The 21,084-nt window shown below is 32.2% G+C and overlaps 1 protein-coding gene across 1 annotated transcript; it reads left to right on the top strand.

Annotated features, from left to right (window-relative positions):
- The first annotated feature begins 18,838 nt into the window (after window positions 1–18,838).
- LOC139085747 (uncharacterized) lies at window positions 18,839–20,503 on the top strand. The gene has a single exon (XM_070633889.1). It carries the CDS (start codon window positions 18,895–18,897, stop codon window positions 20,425–20,427), a length of 1,533 nt encoding a protein of 510 aa, XP_070489990.1. The 5' UTR covers window positions 18,839–18,894; the 3' UTR covers window positions 20,428–20,503.
- Window positions 20,504–21,084: the final 581 nt, after the last annotated feature.

Genomic DNA, 21,084 nt, shown 5'->3' with positions numbered 1-21,084 from the left:
ATCCGCTATATAAAATGAATCGTAAAATCTTCTATACCCCCCTACTGATGTCACTGTTGGCTTCCTTGTGAAGATTTTTTGCTTTTCTCTCAAGCATATGCTCACTCGATTTCGATTCATGACTGAACGGACTTTGATGAAACTTTTTTTTATTAGAGCTTTTTTTTTTTGTTCTATAAAATTTTTATGAATTCGTATTTATCTTGTTGGATTTATGCTGAATTGCTTTGGTTACATGATCCAAATTGCAATTTATTGCATGGATTTTAGTTAAAGGTTGTAAAAACAGATTTTAATAAGCAGATTTCCTTTGATTTTATCACACAATAATTGAAATCTTGAATTCCGTTCAATTTTTGAAACTTTTAAATTTTAAGTTGATAAATTTGAATTTAATATTTCTGTAACCTTAATTAAGTTTGGAACTTCAATTGTAAATTTGAATTAAAGATTTAGAAATTTTGAATTCAAAATTTAGAAAATTTGGATTTAAAGTTTAGAAATTTGAATTTAAAGTTTATAAATTTGGAATTTTGAATTTCAAATTTAGAAATTTCAAACTTAAAATTTAGAAATTTAGAATTGAAATTAAAATTTAAAAACTTTGAATTTAAATTTTAAAATTTTGAATTTAAAATTTAGAAATTTTGAATTTAAAGTTTAGAAATTTGGAATTTAAAGTTTAGAAATTTAGAATTTGGATTTTAAAATTTAGAAATTTTGAATTGAAATTTAAAATTTAGAAATTTTTAATTTAAAGTTTTTAATTTGAAATTTCTTATAAAATTTGAATTTAAATTCTAATTTTAATTTAATATAAGCTCCCAAAAGTGTAAAAATCCTTGACTCAATTGAACATTGAACTGACAAAATTGAATATTCAGCACAAAAGAGAGCTTCTTTAATTTAAAAGAATGCAATATTCAAAAGCAAGCTATGCATAATATTCATCATTTAATTTAAATCTTAAAAATACGTTGTTGAAAATCCTCAAAGTGGATAATAAAAAATTATGAAATATTTTCATGAAAATTTACGCTGAAGACGTTCCTCTTGTGTACGAAAATATTTACAAAGATCAAAAAAAACAAAATTGCAAAAAAAAAATCTAAAGATGATACCAGTTATCATAGGGTAAGTCTTTAGAACTCAAAATTGAATACCATAATAATAAATTCAAATATTCTTCGGAGCAAATTGAACGACTTTCTTCTCATTTTTCCAATGCTTTTTCTCTTTTTTCATCTCAACAATTTTCTGCATCATTTAATTCAAAATTACGAAACTTGTCGTTACTTTCATCATCAAAAATAATCTATATTACTCACCAAGCTCTCATGTGCACTTTAAATCACTATAATAATCATCTACGATGATTGGTGGCAATGAATTCAATTTCTGTTGACGAAAAAATCATCTCTGAATTGTAAACTACATCCATGCACACATAGCTTCGATTATTTGATGTGTCTGTTGTCACGACTCAATGAAATATTCGAAAATTTTTTGTAAAAAAAAAATCAATAGACTTCGTCGTATTGCTTCATGAATGTATAATTTTACATGAAAAATAGATATATGCTTGCTTTTTTTTGATTCTGTCGTCAATCACAAAATTCATTTGACATGCAGTTGCTAATAAAAATTTATTGATGCCAGTAGATGAAGGTAATAAAATGAAATACGAAATAATGCAACATCGATAGCAGAAAATTTTTTAATGTGACATTTTATTTCGATATGTTTTGAGTCAATAAAGTTCGTCTGATAACAATTTGTCATCAACTTTTTGTCGAAATTATGGTAATTGAACTTTATAGAACGTGGGAAAATTTTTGTTTGAAATTTTTTTTCCCACCTCAGGAATTTGATTTAGAAATTTCGCTTTAATTTATGTTTTTAAGGGATTTAAATGGTTTTAAAATGTAAAATAGAAGTGAGCATGGCTTCTAACAATGTATTTTCTCAAATTTAGCTAATGGATACGAAGAAATTGCGGATTTTCGGTTTTTAACAAATTTTTCATACCCGAATATTTATCCCATTCTATGGGATAATTTTTTAGTACTTCATACCCGAATATTTATCCCATTCTATGGGATAATTTTTTAGTACTAAATCCAACTTTTGTCAGATTTTCGGTTTTTAACAATTAGCAATGCCTTTCATCCTTAAAAACTATCCAAATACTGACCAAAATCTTAATTATTTATGCCAGAATCTAAACTGCCTCTCCTGCCCTCCAGAAATGTATATCCATTTACCCTTAAAAATATCTTTGATAACCTTCCGAATAATTTGTGAACTGGAAAAGTTTCCACTTTACTTACTTCCATATTCCGTACCTTAATAAATCAATTCTTACAAAATATCTTATTAAAATTCTATGTTTGATTTGAGAAAATCAATTAAGCAGTACCAAAAATAAGTTTTGATTCAAGACGAGTAAATTTTACAGTAAATTAAGACTTTTCTTATTAGTTTATTTATTTATGAATGTGAAGATTTTCAAAAGTTGGCAATATAAACTGTTTTTCCTTCCTCTTATTCCATTTAATTAGCTAGGCATTTTCATGTTTATTCACAGTAGCTATATCACTTGAAAATATCTTAATTTTGCATGGTGATATTGTTTAAATATTTGTATCTAACTTATTTCAAGATAAACAAAGTTGAGTAGTAAAGGCATAGATAGATAGTAGAAGATACCTCTCGCCCGTACACACCGTGTGTCTATATATATGTTGGAATTGATTAAATTCGATATATATATTTTGAAATGTAAATCAACTTTTATCATTTGCAAATAAATTCTATATTTTATGATTTTCCATTTCCATTTCTCATAATGCCATACACTTCTCCTTTTTCCCTTTTTTAGCGCATTTTTGAAACTTGTTTTCAAAAAGGTAGCTTAATAAGACACTTTGTTCAATGGCTGGCGCGAGATCTAAAAACTTTTAATCTAGACATCGTTGAGACCTCGAAATGGTTTTAAAGATCAGTTCCATAAAGTTATTGCGGCTCCGGCCATTTAAAAGTTTCAAATTTACACATAAATACTATAATTAACAATTTTTCATTTTAATACAACAACAACAAAAACAACACGTTTTTTCATTGTTTTACAGTGTTTTTCAATGTTCTTCGATTTTTTTTTTTTTTTGGTTTGAATTATAAAAATCCGTTAAATTATATGAAAGTGACCTGGATCCTCATGGATCTCGTTTTGAAGTTCTGGAAGTGACTTGGATCCTACTGGATCTTGGTTTTGTGGATCTGGAAGTGACTTGAATCCAACTGGATCTCGTTTTGTAGATCGGGAACTGATTTATTAATCAATTACTGATCTCTGGGACAAAAATGCGCTTAAGTCCCTCGATCAATAACACGAGGACTTTTGTAATTTTTTTTTTTTTGTGCCAATGTTTTCTGTTGCTGATGCTATTCCACATTTACCCACGTCACATGCATAGATATATATGTGTATATATTTTAAAGTCGTCATTCTATGACTGAGAGACATAAAAAAATTATTTGAAAGACGAAATGTTCCACCGTGTGCAGTGTAAATTTGCACACTCAGTCGGGTTGGGGTATTGCCTCTCTCACTCTCCTAACCACGATAGCGGAAAAAGCGACAGAATTCTGTCACTTCATTTATGACTGTTGGTTTCACATTTGAGATTTTGCCCCCATAAATCGTAAAACGGATAATGGCTCGATGCCAAAAAGTATAAAAAGAGTGACTGTATTTGTATTTATTTGGATGTATTGTCTCATTTTCTATATTTTTCAATGTGCTTTTGAGAGCTTTTTTTGTTGTCATTTTTCTACTATTTATTTGCTCTGATTCATTTCTCTTAAAAACAGTTTTTTTTCCTATTTTCCGCAAAAATATAAAAATTATTTTTCATCTCTTTTTTTGCACGTCGTACCGGACTGTGAATTCTCAATCGGCCCATCTCAGACACATTGAATGTTTCTATAGGTATACAATAGAATTGATTAAAACAGGAAGGTTGAATGCTATTGTTACAATTTGTATGGTATTCCTCAAAACCCTTCCTATTAGTCCCAAACAACGCATTCCTTTCAGTACAAAAATCCCTCCATTAAACTCCATTCAATTAGGAATTTTAATTACCTACAGATATGTCTGTGTACAATTATTTCATCAATAGAAATATTTCTTAGTGTCATTCTCAGAAAAATGTTTATGGGAAATAATTATGCTCATCAACAACATTAATAAATTAATTAGTTACATAACCAGTTTTGGTTAAAATTAAAGTTTTTAAAGATGAAGAAATAAATTCAAAGAAAGGGCGAAATCGACTTGAATTCGCTCGGGTTTGCTAAAATTCGATTTAAATTTGCATGGAATTTTTTTCTGCTTTCACTTGTGAAGTATAATATTTCATATAAATTTCAATCGATTCTGAGCGAACCGTGGCGAATTCAATTTAGCTTTGACATCAGCATGAAACTGTATTTTTCAAATTTTCAAAAACTGTTGATTTTTAATATGTAAATGATGTGTATAAATTCAAAATTTAGTCAGTTTAAAATTGAAATTTACATCAACTCTTTGACAAATTTAAATTCTATGCATTCGGTTTTATTAGCTGAGGCAAAAAACGCAGACTTGTAGCCTTAGACGAACTTTAGGATACTGAAAAAAATTGCAGTCCTTTGCATCTAAAATGCAGAAAATTCAAGACGGCAAGTTTTTGGTAAAATCCTAGATTTATTAGATAACATCCAAATAGCACAAATAGCTTAATTGATCAAAAATACGGAACAGCCCGGCAAGATTCTGTCTTGGTGCCTGGTTCGATTTGAATCCAGGATCATGTTAGATTCATGCCAGTCTGATGCCAGTTCGATTTTAATCCGTAACACTGATTTGGTGTTGGTTAACCCGACACTTAGATAGGATCACGCCAGGCTTTTGGATTAATTAACCAACTTGTGCTTTTTGGGATAATTCAAAAAAGCTGATAGATCAAGTATCCAGTCCCAAACCGACGAGATCTTGAGTTGGTTCCGAATTCGATTTAAATTTGGATTATCGATTAAACGACTTGTGCTATTAAGGACAATCCAAATTAAAGATTACCAGTAAAAGCTCCAATACATCCAAAATAACTCTTCTCCTTCCCGATTCACAACTTTCTTTTTCCCTTTTTCAATTTATTTTTATAATAAAAATAGACAAAAAAAGAAAATATAATATGCTACCCACAAGAGTCCCATTGTCGTAAATTACTGTTCGGTTCTGCGATGCCATATTATATTCAGTATGTGCACATATCTTCTGTGTTTCTGATAAATCGATGAACAGAAAATGCTTTCGGAAAAAACATAAAAAAAGTTTCATTTTTCTTATTTTTTATTTTACAAAATAAACGCAGTTTTTTTTCACATCAGCGGAAATAAAGTTTAAGGAAAATGAGACGGATAAAGTTCATCGTGATCACATATTAATATGCTTCTATCAAGCTCATAATTCATCGGAAATTCTTTCTTACGGAAAGTTTATCTAATCGAGAACGAAGATTCAATTGATAAAAAGGAGTGTATTTTATGGATGTAAGTGCGGTTCTTATTGAAAAATTGTTAGCTCTTTTCATCGTATGTATTTTCAACAATGTTAGTCTTTTTTTATTTAAAAACTACAAAAGTACTCGAATTTATTGAGCAACTTCAGCGCATTTTTGTCCTAGCTGTCAATAAATAACGAAATAAATATGAATCAATTTGCATTTCCCAATAAATTCATAAACTTTAATGGATTTTATAATATAACAGTTTTTTAAAATTCAAATTTTCTAATGTTTGCTAAAAAATATGAATTTATTAAAAGCGACGCTTTAAAAATGTTTTTCATTTGTTTATTTAATGAAAAAATGATAAATTAACATTGATAGAGATGCTTTTGCACTTTTATAGCAATCAATATCGGAATAACTCGATGGCACAAAGCTAATGCTTCAAACTAGAGCTTGGTTGTTGAGATTTTGTCACTTAAACAAAGTGTATTGAGAAGCATGCTTTTCTTCAAAATTGCGCTAAAAAGCAAAGCTTCCTCATAATACTTCCTGCATTTCAAGTTCCTTCGAAGCAATTTTGCTATAGAAAAAAGTAAAGATAAACTTTCAACGTTAAAGAGAATTATTTATGTGCACAAATAGAGCAAATAATGATCTTATTTGTTTATGTACTTCGATACTGAATACTACAAAATTTATGGAAAATATTCTTCAGACTTTTTCTCCTCAAGCACTTCCTATTTTCTAAAGAGTTATTGTGAATTGTGATTTGATTATGTATTTGGGCTTATTAAATTGTTTTTCTTCAACTATTTACGAAGCATTTTATTATTGTAACTATTGACATTGTTACTATTGGTTAACAATAATCGATTTAAGTATGCTGGATTTAGATGAAAATGAATAAATTTAAAGCATTATTTGAATATTAATTTAGAATTTTTGTAACGGTTAAATTGGATTTGAAATTAACTGCAAGCCTCTTGATATTTTCCATAAATTACATACCCCTTTTGTTTACCTTTTTGTAAGTTTTGCAAGAATTCAGATCCAGATGCATTTATTTTAATTTAATTATTAGATATCCAGATATTCTGTATTTACAGAACCAATTTAATGTTTCTTTAAAATCTTTAGACTGTAATAATTTACGTAAATTTGTAAAAATAAACATTGTCATAGGAATTTTTAAAATATTCAAGAAATTTAATAAGATTCTTAAATATTTGAGTAATTTTTCACAAAAAAAAACTTATAAAACTGAGCTCAGAAAAGGAAAACTTCTTCTTGGAAAAAAAATGCTATAATTTTTCCTCATTCACTTAGTAGCAACCCTTAATTTATAAAATAAAATGACAAAAATGAAAAATATTCAAGAATTCAGCGAAAAAGAATGGAAATAAGTTAGAATAAATCCACATTTTTCATATATTTTTGCAGAAAAATGAAAATAACTTATTAACATATAAGAACAAATTCCAGCAAATATTATACAAATTACAAGTTCAGTACTTGACAAACTTAACTTAAATGGAAAATGAGACATTACATTTGTGTATACAACAACAAAAAAAGTACTCGTTGATCCCCATTTAAGTGCTTATTTTCTTTGATAAAGTAAAAGTTTTTCATTCATTATTAAGACAAAAACATGATTGTAAGAATTCCGGAGTGCTTTAAGAGAATGAGGACAGAAAAAGTTTAATTATGAAGATCTTGTTGTGTTGCTGTCAACGATAAAACTTTTTCTTTTTAGTTCCTATTTTTCCATACAATAAGAAGTGAAAGTTTTCATATTTTTAAATTGATAATAAACTAAAGACGGATGAAAAAAAGCAGCAACTCGAACTTCCGAATTGACGAAACAAAATCAATGAAAAAAACAAAGAATAAACTTCAGACAAATACGAGCGCCTGAAGAGACTTTCGGTGCTTCTTATCTTATTTTATTGCCTTTTTTCTCTCCTTTCTTTCACATTTGAGCACTTTATTCTTGAATAATGTTCAGCACTGCTTAAATTTTTTTATTTTTTAAGAATATTTGTCGGTCATCTGAGCAAATTCAATATGATTTATGGCAGATCTTATGTGCTTCTTAATAGCATGGAAACTGCTTGCTTTTGTGAAATTCATCAAGATTATTGGTATGTTGGCAGTAATTCATATAATTTCATGCAATAATAAACTTTCAGGAAACTCCACGAAAAGTCCTTCCGGGAACCAAAATATTTCCTCATTCGGGTCTATTAGTCTAGATCTAAATAAATCATGCTGGGGTAATTTTATATTGCAATAAAGGAACAACAAATATCAAATTGTAATACATTACTAGTCTAATGACTTACTTATTTCGAAAAGGTTCTTTGAACTATGAAATTTGGTATATTTATGGTAAATAATGTTGAATTTTACGTGAAATGCTAAAGCAAAGTTTACTTAGTCATAACCGTCATTTTGAATTTTGAAAAATTTCGCGCTTTTTTTCCCTTCCACTTGAAATTTAGTTTTTGCAAATTAAAGCTCAATTTTAATGTAAATATAAACTTAAATGTTCAAATATGATAGAAAAACATGGCAAGAATGGATAAACTGACTTACTAACTATGATTTCAAAGTCTAAAATGATAAATTTGGTAAAAAAAAAATAAGTTGTGAATTTTGATTGTTTACATTTTTTTGAATTCAAATAACAGAAAATTGAGCACATTTTCTAACATAATTTGATCAAAGAAGCCAAATAATCATAGAAAATGCGCTCACTTTTCTGGTATTTAAAGCTTTTCCAATTTATCTCTCTTAAAAAATAACAAGCACACAATAGGGATCAAAGCTCCTTAAAACACATCTCTATATATTTTCAAAAAGTCTTTTATATTAAAATTATCATAGAAAAATAGATGTAGTTGCTGCTGAGTAAAAAGTAGAAAAATTTTCTTTCTTTTTCTTTCACTTAAGGAGGTTCCTTTTCTATAAAAATTATGGTTTTACATATTTTGAACATTACAGTATTACACAGATGTTGTACAATTCTATGCTTACTTCGTATGCCATTCAATTTTTCTTCATATTTTCCTCCTTTTTTTCTTCCAATTTTCTTATTATTTCGTTCGTTTCCTGCCTTGGTGACCTTTCTTAGTAACTCAATTGTTCTACATCTCCCAATTCCTTTTTATATTATTTTAATTCTTCCTTCTCTCCTCCGTAATATGGCCACTTCTTGTTGAGACAGGAAGAAGGGTTTGTGAAGACGAAATCAACATTTTTTTTATTTAAGGATCTGATGATAAAAGCAAAAAGAAGGAGGAAATAACAATCATAAAATGTAATAAGTTAGTGAGTAAAATTGTCACAAGGCGAACTTTAACTTGACTTCCTTAATATGTTGGCGATTCTAACGGAAATTTTCAATTCAAAATTAGTTTAAGGTCAAGAAAAATTTCATCACTTCAAAAAGTTTTCTTTAAAATTAAGTTGATCCAAACACATTAAGGAGAATAGCAAAGGTCAATCTCACATCAGTAAACAAGTCTTACAAGGTAACCTTTCTGATTTATGACGGAAATTCAAACCAATTTGTCATATAAATTATTCAACAAAAGTCAAAGCGCACGTGATTGAAAATTACATTTTATAACAAATATTCGCCCCAAATTACTGTCATTCCCCTTTTTTGGATAAGTGCCAATTAAATCCTGGGTATTTTTCTCTTACGATAATCATTAACAAGCTCAATGATTATAGCGGAAAAAAGGATTTCACTTAAAATGTGCTATTACATAGCAATATGCCGTCTCGTTCCAACAAATTAAGTATTAGATTATGGATCTACGCAAATCCTTCACTCAAAAAAAAAGAGCGGCTTTAATCAAGAATTATTGCGTTCAATCATAATTTAGCTTCCAAATTTGCCTTTTGTTTCATCATTTGTTTTGTTTTTTTTTGCTGTTTCTGTTTCTGGTTCTTGCTTAAGGAAAATTTCCTCACATTTTTCAAATTTTCTTTTCCTTTATCTTCTCTTCCTCGTTTTTATGATGTTGAAACGACAAAAAATAGAGAATGGGAGACGAAAATGTTATATAGAATGAATTCTCATTTGTCTTTCGTCAGGAAACAAGTCAAATAAAATAGTAAGTAAGTAAAGAATGAGCTTTTATGAGAAAAAAAGTTTTTTCCTCTTCAGCTTTCATGTGGTGTGAAGGCTGGGCTGGGCATTTTATTTTCTTGCTTTTACTATAAAAGGCTGTGATTTCATTCATTTTTTATGTGACATAAACATTATAATTTATTAGAATAATCACTATTTATTGCTTAATTTGCAAGCATTAAGTGATTCATAGCTACAAACACCTAACCTTTGTCCTTAGAGATAGATTGCTTTGACTACTACAGCTAGTTTGATACTACAAGACATCCACTTGCAAGCCACATGACAGCCACTTAAATGCCAAATGACAGTCACTTAAATGCCACATGACAGACACTTGGGCGTTACATAACAAACACTTTGACGCTACATGACAACCACTTGGATGCTACATTACAACCACTAGGACACAACATGACAGTCACTTGGACGCTACATTACAACCACTTAGATGCTACATGACAGTCCCTTTGGTACCAATTGGCAACCACTAGGACACAACATGACAACCACTTGGACGTTACATGACAGTTCCTTCGTTTCTACATGACAAGAACATGAACGCTACATGATAGCAACTTGGATGCCACATGAAAGCCACTTGGACGCAACATGACAGTCACTTGGACATTATATAACCGCCACTTTGGTGTTACTTGTCAGTCACTTAGACGCTGCAAGACAACCACTTTGATGCTACATGACAACCAATTGGACGCTACATGGCAACCACTCAGGCGCTACATAACACCTACTCGAACACTCCATGACACATACTTGATTACTAAATGACAGTCACTTGAACACTACATGACAGTCACTTGGATGCTACATGTCAGCTACTTAAATGCTTGAGGACAGTCACTTGGGCGGTGTATGAAAGCTACTTGGCCGTTACATGGCATGGCATGGTATTTGGAATTCTGGACTCCGAAAATCCAAAAAGACCCTTCTACTGGAGTTCGGACTTCACAGCAGACATCCAAAATACCAACTCTATTTATAACTTATTAAGTAAAGTAAACATCCCCAATATTCTTACTTTGTTTTTATTTTCTGACAGGAAGGACAAATCATTGATGATGAAAGGTTGAAGTGTTGTGATTTATTCATCAGTCAAAGTTATTGTTTTCTTCATGTCCAAACAATCTTCTCGAGAAGGATTTACATTTACATCCTTTATAGCTTTCAATATTGTTGTAAAATGTTTGATGATATTATTTTATTTAAGTACCAACTCCTTTTGTTATGTTTGATGTAAATAAAATTTATGTTGAATATAAGCTTATTATGATAGGCTCTTTCAATAATATGGACATTTTGTAACTCGATATCATGTAATACTGTTGGAAGCACTTGAGAATGTTTTAAGTTTCATGAAGTCTATCATTTGAAGTTTATTTTTGTTGACATGCTTCCTCATATTGCTGTTGACTTAGAAAGCATATTACTTTCCTTAGAACTTGATGTACTTATGCATTTAAATGTGGAATGACCTGTCAATGGACAGTATTGAAATGAGCTGCAAATTGAATTTAAGCTACATTATTGCATTTTTAATGGGCTTTGGTTCATGTAAACATGTAACACAATTGTTAATGAAAATCCAGGTCACAGCCATAACAACACTGATGCTCATATATTAATCCCATTTATAAATCAAATGAATTTACGTAAAGGTACAACTTTTATTTTAATTCATGAAAGGTACGCATGTTTATGATGTTCAGCATTTAAGATATTTTTAAAAAGCACGTGGCTACGTAACAAGATAACTTTTAGACTCTCAATACTGCTTAAAATGTATCTTCTCAAATTTTATTTATCGCACAAGCTTAATCTGGGAGTAGGCGAAGGTTGAACCGTAAGCTGATAAAATATCAAGTATATACCTTCACGTGGTATCTCGTGATGCCACTAAATACATCAATGGTATCCAGGCTTTATGCCAAATTACTTCTTGTGAAGAATGGTTGTGATCACGCGGTAAGCCAAAGAGCTCATGGAAAGGAGCTGTCGATAAAGATAGTATCGCACTTAGAATTGGCAAGCGGTAGCCAGCGACAGAGCCAGCTTCAGATGTCAACTGAGGGAGACCATGGATCACACTTCTTGGTTTGTACGACCAGCGAAGTAAGTTAATAGAAGGATGGTAGTCCTACATTAAAGGGCTGGTAAGATTTACTGTCGATCATTTCCAATAACAACATCTAAAATCTTGTTCAAAATGCAGGCGTGCCTTGGACGACCTATAAGGTTTAGCTGAATACGGCAGAACCACTCATCTGAAATGCAGACCTGCGGTTCTTTACCGTATTCTAAAATAGCAACATTGCAAACCATTATCTAGTCAGAACATTGAGATTCAGGGCTGCGCTATGGCGTTTCGCGGCTGATGATTGTATAACGAGTGAGGATGCACCTGACACAATAGACCTACACATTATAATGAGATCAGAACCACTCCTCTGATGACGCTATTATCAGCTTATTATCTCTAGGCAACAAAGGGAGACTGTGAGCCGCGTTTCCACTACATATGATTCGAAAAAGGACAAGTGTAATTTCTCATGCCGAGTCTCGAACCCATGATCGCTAGATCGGTGTTGCAATAATTATGTACCGAAGTACTAAACCATTCCGCCACCGAGCCACTTCGACTCACAGTCCTAAAACGGTTCTAAAAGCATTAAATTAATTTAAATTTGATAAAATTTATTAAAATAATTAACAAAAATTATCTACTTCATAGACCAAATAGTGTTAAATATTGTAAATTGGATCAAAGACTTTCATTAAAATGGATTAAAATGTTAATATCTATTTCCAAGAAATCTTCTATAATATCTGTAATTCCAAGTATAGATAAATGCTTATTAAACATGACAACATTGTTGCGGAATGAAGCAATTTTATCGTAATTAATTAATTTCAAGAATTAACTTACATTTTATTAAGTAACCATTAAAGCATGTGACACATCAAGACATCTAAAATAGATGTATCTAGTCACAGTTGCTAGGATCAAGGAAGTATATTGTACATTATGTTATTATAGACATATTTAGACTCCAAATGGAATTAACTTGGCATTAAGACAGTAAAATCTCTTTAATTAAGTCCCACTGCCCAAATCTTCCCATATGTCTGAATAGGATGAATCGAATAAAAAAGGAAGAATGAAAAGGAAAGGAGAGAAAATAATAAAAACTAGTATCGATGTGGTCACTCGTGACCGACGGAATTGCATTTTACCTGTATATAACAACAAGGATGAACGGATGAACGGATGATCGGATGAACGGATGAAAGAATGAACGGATGACCGAATGGACAGATGAATGGATGGTCGGATGAACGGATGAACGGATGGACAGATGAACGGATGAATGGATGAATGGATGAACGGATGAACGGATGAACGGATGAACGGATAAAAGGATGCACGGACGGATGGACGGAAGAACGGATGAACGGATGACCGGATTAACGGATTAACAGATAAGCCGATGAACGGACAGACAGACGGACAAAGTGCGGACACTATCATCTCTTCCTATTAGGAAAATGCGGTAAAAAATTTCTGTTTCTTTTACAAATAGACTAAACAAATAACTTCTAAGTTGCTACTAGTAAATTCAATTAGCACAGCAAAAAAAAACTTTTTCTTGGGTGAAAATTTATCATTTTCTGTACAACACTTTTATAATTGCTTTATTTCATTAAATTTTTTTTAACATTTCCCATTCTTTTGTATGCAAGAATAATTTTGTGTATTATTTAAAAAAAAAAAGTAACAAATTCCACCCCATCTTAATTTAAAATTTTAATTAATGAAATAAATTTATTGTTGAGATAATTTTTTTTTGTGTGTGGCTTTTTGTGGCTTTCTCCGTTAGGGGTGTAGTTAGAAATCTGCAAAGAAGGAGACTCACAAAATTTTAATTAAAAAGGGTTAAGGGGTTCGAAACCTTAAACTACATCACACCCTCTCACTTCCTCCCTTCATCCCTACCTGACCACGTCCATGGCTCTTTGTGGCTTTTTGTTCTGGCTTCATCCAGTCAAGCAAATGGCCCCAAATCTGGCTAAGTCCAATGCTTTTTGTGGCTTCAAAATCTAAACAAGCCAGTAAGCTCGAAACCCCAAAAGCACCCCATCTCCCTCTGACTACTACCCTTCCCTTCCTCCATCCATTGTGCCAATTTGTAGATTTATTTATGCTCACACTGTTAACTTCAAAATCATTTATTGAAAGCATTTGAATTTTAAATCACGGTGAAAAAGGAAGGTGAAAAATCGAACAAATGTAAATGCATGTATACTTCATTAAGCATTACGAAAATAAAGTAAAAAAAAAAAATGGGAGGAAGGAAATGATAAAGACATAAAAAAGAATCAAGTCAATAAAAATGGAATAATAAAGCGCATATTTGCATATAGATGGAAGTTCGATAAACTGTTTTTGGATTCTTGTGTTGGAAATGATTTTAGAATATTAGGCGAATGACCAAGTCATGTTAAAGATTTGGATTCTGATTGCATGAGCTTTAAGGTACTTTAAGGTTGAATTGAACATGCTGAGATTTTCAAGCGATTCAAAGTGACCCGAACAGCACAAATCGGTTAATCGATCAAAAATTCAGCTCCAGTTACTCTAAATTAATGCCGGATTTGGTTTTAATTCAGCACCATGCTATAGTCACGTCAATCTAGTGTCGGATTTCGGATCAATAGACCGACTCATGTTATTCGAGTTGACAAGCTTCGATTGGCTGAATATAAGGAACTGTGGAAACTTTTTTAAATAAGATTTTCAAATCTGACTGACAGAGATTACGTGAACGACCTAAAAACTCATGGAAATCCAGCGATAGAACCAGCTCCGGTGACATTTATGTAAGTTCATGAATCAAAATTGATCTATCCTGCCAACGAATAAGAAGAAGATTGAATTGAAAGCTATTTACTGAGTTAGGCTTATATTTTTCAGGATATAACTCGTTGAGACTATATAAAAGAGCTTTCTATGTCTAAAGCTCAGTCTGGCCTCAGACGTATTTCAAATTCACATGCTCAGGCCGCAGGTGTGTTGTTAATGTATATATTAGAATACCAAGGCATTTTGATTAGTCTGCGTAGAATATCATAGACTCTCTTTTGATTCAACTGCCTTAGAACCAGAGTTGCAAAACAGGTGCCTGTAACAGACAAAAACCGTACAAATTCTTGATAATTTATATGGTTTTTCCTACAAAACAATACAAATTATCAAGAATTTGTATGGTTTTCGCCAGTCACAGGCACCTGTTTTCCAACTCTGCTTAGAACAGATATCATCTGGATTATCTATAGAAAACTGATGTGTTATTCTGACAAGCAGCTTCTTTGTCTTAAAGTAGAGTTCAAAGTCAACTCGTATTTTATATGGAGTCGATTCCAATTGAGTCGACCTTTCCATACAACACCCGAATATAAAGTCTGGGTTAAATTTATTAATAACCTTTAAATTTACTTCCTAATTATACTTCAAGGACAAATAAACATCTACTTTCCGGTAACATTCCCCACCTACTAGGAACTGTCATCAAATTAATGATCAGCCTCAATTGAGATCAATGTTTACATCCAACAATAAATTGAAGAATCTTCGTAAATTTGTTCCTTTTCTCAGAACTTGAAAATTGGAGTCTTTCAAGTATTAATCAGCACTTGTACAAAGCACTCCGCCTAAACAAACCCATTACGGCTTGTTCCTTTAAATTCCTCATTGCAGCACTTTATATCACCATTGAGACCTATATATTGTTGGCATCTATGAAGGCGTTAGTTCCAAGGTCTTATTATTTTTAGTTAATAAATAAATGTATCCATAAAGAATTCAACAGTCTTGACTTTATAGATGTCAAGGTGTGGGTTTGTTAAAGTACTTAGAATCTATGGATACATCAACTGCTTTATACTTGTAATTTTTAAGTTCAATATTGATACAAGCAGCCGTAAGATTGACAAGAAAACTCCGTAAATCCAGCATTAAATTTTGACATTCCAAGAATTAATCTCAGCAATCTTTCTCAGAAAATGTTAATCCATCCATTCAGTCAAAATAAGAAAAGCGCCACAGCTTATGTCAAATAATCTGAACATTCTTCATTGCTTGTGAGACTGTGTCATATAATGATTCAAGTAACGAATTATCTTTAACCATGTATGACTCTGCTTCCCCCCTTCTTTTCATCTCATCAAAATTTACAGACAATTTTTTTTTTTCCTTTTTTCGCTTTGCCTTTTGTATCAATTCTCAAAGGAATCAGCAAGAAAGGAAACAATTGTGTGTATGTGAAAAGCATAAATTCGATGTGTACATAGATGGCAAATGGGGTTGTGAGGATGTTGAGTAACGCTTTAAAATGGGGACAGAGCCTTGCCGAACCTCGGAATTCTTGGTCTCGGTTTCAGTCTCGGTTCTAATCTCGGTCTTGATTCCGGTCTCGGTCTTGGACCCGGTTCCAGTTTCAGTCCCGGTTCCGGTCTCAGTCTCGGTTCCGGTCTCAGTCTTGGTTCCGATCTCAGTCTTGGTTCCGATCTCAGTCTTGGTTCCGATCTCAGTCATGGTTCCGGTCTCAGTCTCGGTTCCGGTCTCAGTCTCGGTTCCGATCTCGTCTCGGTTCTGATCTCGTCTTGGTTCCGGTCTCAGTCTCGGTTCCGATCTCGTCTCGGTTCTGATCTCGTCTCGGTTCCGATCTCGTCTCGGTTCTGATCTCGTCTTCGTTCCGGTGTCAGTCTTAGTTCTGGTCTCAGTCTAGGTTCCGATCTCAGTCTCGGTTCAGGTCTCAGTCTCGGTTCCAGTCTCAGTCTTGGTTCCGATCTCAGTCTCGGTTCCGGTCTCAGTCTTGGTTCCGATCTCAGTCTTGGTTCCGATCTCACTCTCGATTCCGGTTTCAGGCTCGATTCTGGTCTCAGTCTCGGTTCCGGCCTCAGTCTCGGTTCCGGTCTCAGTCTCGGTTCCGGTTTCAATCTCGGTTACGATCTGAATCTCGGTTCCGATCTCACTCTCGGTCTCGAGAATCCTTACCTTTAGTAACACGACTTCGAAATCATGCTTCGGCTTTTCCAATACTTCAAAGTATCAAGCAGTACATAACATCCAATCGACCCCCAAGAAGTGTGGGCAAAAAGCAGCTTAGTATATTGTTGAGAAGATGATAACAGCGATAAAACAGCAATGAACAAAAGGATTTCTTTTTTTACACAGTGAGAGATTGTTAACGAATCGCTGGAAGCACAACATATTCCTTTATATATTTCCTATATTTATCTTCTCCTTTTACAGAAAATATACAGCTTTAAAATTATGTGCCGAAAAAAAAAATTGAGAAGAAATGTAAGCAAATCGGCAGTTTTTTTTGTGTGTGCTTTTATCCCTTTGGACAAATGAAGTGTATCGTTCGTATTGTGAGCTTACATGGGTTTGTTTGCTTGATATGTAAATTCATTGTGATATTTTTTTTTTTACTTTTGTTACTCAAAAGAAGGGTTGGCTTTGCATGTTTTTTGAAATATCAGACTGTGATAAGTTAGCTTGTATTGGTTTACAATTGAATTTGTTGAGTTCAACTTTTGTCTGGCTCATTTATAGACATGGAATTCATTTATGCATAACATAACATGGAAAGAAGTAGACAAGTCAGTATATATTCGTAATAAAAATGTGTTCAATTTCTACTCACAATGGGGAGAGCTACATGGAAGTCATCCCCATGTAATAAACGTACGAGTGCATCTATAAGGCTACTATAGAGACCATGTGGATCCATGTGGTCATGTAGATCCATGGGGCTATGTAGATCCACAAAATCATGTAGATCCATGGGGCTATGTGCATACATGGGGTCATGTGAATCAATAGGGTCATGTGGATCCATGGGGTCATATGGGTCCATGGGGTCATATGGATCCATGATGTCATATGGATCCATGGGGTCATATGGATCCATGGGGTCATGGTGATCTATGGGGTCATGGTGATCTACGGGGTCATGTGCATCCATGGGGTCATGCGGATCCTCATTAGCACCCATATCGATGCACCCAATTCGGATGTCAAATGGAGAATGCTTTAATTTGGTATTAATAAAAAAACTTAAGGCAAGCCTTAAAAGCTTCATAGCAGTGCCTGTTTCATCTGTGTCGCTCGGCGTTTTTGAATAATAACCAGCTCGGCAAAAAATGAACCCTTAAATGACCTCCAAAAAAACTGGAAAAATCATGAAATTTCTTAGTTTAATCATACAGAAAAAATCCAAATCAAACTGAACTTTAGACTTCTAAAAACATGATCATATCATGCACATCAACGTGCACAGGAGGATTCCATAGGGCATGTAACAAAAAATATAAAATAAAATATATTCATTTAATCTCATGATAGTTTGTTTTATGAGACAAACGAGATAAGATTGTGCAAAATTGATTTTCTTTCTATTTGGACGTTTTTATCAGCAAATAAACAATGCATTTTGTAGTACTTGAGATTTTTTGCTGTTATCTTAATACTCGGTTATTTGATGACTAGGGTGAAGCTCCATCAATCATGATAGGTATTTATTGATTTGTCGGTTATTTTTGGGGTTCTTTGGTGATAAAGAGCTTTAATATATCGATTGTAGTAGGTATTGAAAAAAGTGTTTTATAATAATCGGCTATGATTTTGCGAAAAATTACAGTAATTTTCATTTCGGAGCTGATTGCATGCATAAAATGGTTAAATTATAAGCTGCAATATTCGCATGCAAAAATATTACAATTTTTAACCGTCAAAAATTTGAATTTTTTGTAAACACTAACACAATGAAAGAAATTTGTAAAAATTAAATTTGCAAAATTTTCTACTTTAGATTGAATTCTTTTGGTACAGAATCATTGCATATGCTTTATTATATGCTAATTAAACTATCTGAAGCTGAAAAAGAATACATTTATTGATATTTGAATAAAAAATTTGAAAATATAATTTTAAGAATTTCATTGTTTATATCAGAAAGACAAATACCCTAAATTATATTCATAAAATAATAAAATAATCATTCCAACAGCTTTTAAAACACTCAACTGTATTGTTCAGTCTTTAACAAGTAGTCGTAACGTACAGTTCGGTTTTTTAAAATTGCCAAAAAAAATATTATTAATAAAACAATGTTATCTTTTGAGAATAATGAGTCAAAAACAAATGCTTCCATATACTATAAAACGACGTATCATTATACATCAATGAATACGTTAGAAAAGTATTCAAATCCAAAGAGAAATGACTTGCAGGGCGTTAAAAGAGTCTTGACATTTTGCTGTTTAGTGACAATAGTTCCAACAACTTTAATCATACTTCCGTTGTATCTTAAACATGAAGTTTTTAAAGATACAATTTATTCCGTCGCTGAATCTGATGTGTTGGAAGTACGACAAGGAATTTCATCAATCTTCTGCCAAGAGCATGTGCTTAAAATGAATACTTCATTCAATGCTTTTCAATTACATCATATGCCATCTGAAGCAAATACAAGGAAGCATATAAGACTAAAAAAGTCTATGATCTTACCCGATGATACTTTAGAATATTGGGGATTTTATTTGATGAATGGTGCAACAGTGGAATTAAAAGTTTGTTCCTTATTTGAAGGGTCACGAATACTTGTCGTAAAAGGAGAACGAAATTTGCGGACATGTGGACTATTAGAACATAACAAAAATAAATTTGGTGTCGCGTACAATGCTGAAAAGTCACAAGTTAAAGTGACATTTGAAACAGCAGCTGAAATTGTTGGTCCGTACATAACGACAAAAGAAGAAAATCCAAATCAATCACCAAAGGAAAATACTCACCTTGATAATGAATCAATTTTTGATAACGCTGCTGAAGAGGTTGATGATGACGTACAGGAACAGCACAATGATACATTATTGCCTGATTTAGAAGAAGAAGAAACGACTTTACCGAACAATGAGGAAGATGTTCAAGTCACAAACAAACAACAACAATCAGAGAGTAACGAGAGCAGTAAGACAAACAAAAATGGAATTAAAAGCCACAGCAAACGTCACAATAATTCAAGCAATAAGAAACAGAAGAGATTTTCTGATTCCAATACACATAAACAATCGCACATTGAGAACAATAGAGCAAAACGTGATACAATTTTAGATAGAGGTATTAATCATGGTGGTAATGCTCAAAGCTATCGTCCCAAAAATGAGTCTGACTCGATATCGAGTTTTGAGAATTCACTACTTGAATGCTTTGATGGACAGATTCTGGTCGCCAAATATTTTCCACCATCTAAAAATTGTAATAGCGTCAAATATTTGGAACAAGGTGCACATCTAGTCAGCAAACATGATGTCAATACAAATGGATATTATTACTACATATTTTTCTCGGACAACGATGATGCCTACAATCACATTCATGCGGTATTTGATATTTTTAAGCCAAGCTACCTGTATTCAAACATATCCGAAACAAAAGGCTGCATTAATTCGACGAACTGTAATTTTAAGGTTCAAATGTTTTCTGATGAAGTAGTCATTGTGGAAGTTCCAACTAAAGATGGAATTGAGCATGAGGATGAAGATTTTTCATTACTAGTTTCTCAATGCACGCCAAGAATGGGTGTTTATATTATATTTCCCATATTAGTTCTTATCTTTGTTTTAAGTTGTGCATTTATATGAGCTTAAGTTTCAATTTGTAAAGATTTACTGTGAATTAAAATTTTAAGTACAAATATATAGGAAAAGATCGTAAAAATGTAATTAACAACGTGATTCTTAATTTGTGTAAGCTCTTTTGATATTGGAGGTGGATTTTAGGTATTTGTAGACGTATGAAGGAGATTCCGTCAGTTTAAACGTGATACAAACGTAAATAGAGTTGATTCTGGTCAAAAAATCAATTTTCTTAAGCATAATAATCAACATCCTGAGCAGTCAAGATCATGTAGACTTCTAATGACATAACATCACATTCAATTTGTCCGGTGAATCTTATAACTTAGCATTTCTTGAACAGCACACCTTGAAACATTGCTATCATTGTGGTCCACTAACTAATCTCGACAGTAATCTTAGAATCAAATAGCATTCATTTGACGAATATGATTGTTTTCAGCAACCTTTGATTATATTACGGTCGGATATGTTGTTGAATTGTTTCGAATTATATCCAACTTTATGTCATGTTTTGGAGTTGTGGTATTTGAAGTTTAATTAAAGGTCTTTCTTACGGATTTATTTGTTTACAGTGATGTTTATTCTTTGGATTTCAAAAACAGACTGAACTTTTGTATGAAAAGGGGTTTTCAACTATGAACAATATAAATATTATTCAAA

This window comes from Chironomus tepperi, unplaced genomic scaffold, assembly GCF_022539635.2.
Source record: "Chironomus tepperi strain 1889 unplaced genomic scaffold, CSIRO-AGI_Ctep_v1 contig_82, whole genome shotgun sequence".
Taxonomy (NCBI): domain Eukaryota; kingdom Metazoa; phylum Arthropoda; class Insecta; order Diptera; family Chironomidae; genus Chironomus; species Chironomus tepperi.
Note: the sequence above shows the minus strand (reverse complement) of the source record. Positions and strands in the feature narration are given on the sequence as shown.

Bases quoted from the DNA above. Each gene is read 5' to 3' on its own strand.
- LOC139085747 (XM_070633889.1), top strand. From the start codon at position 18,895: ATGTTATCTTTTGAGAATAATGAGTCAAAAACAAATGCTTCCATATAC.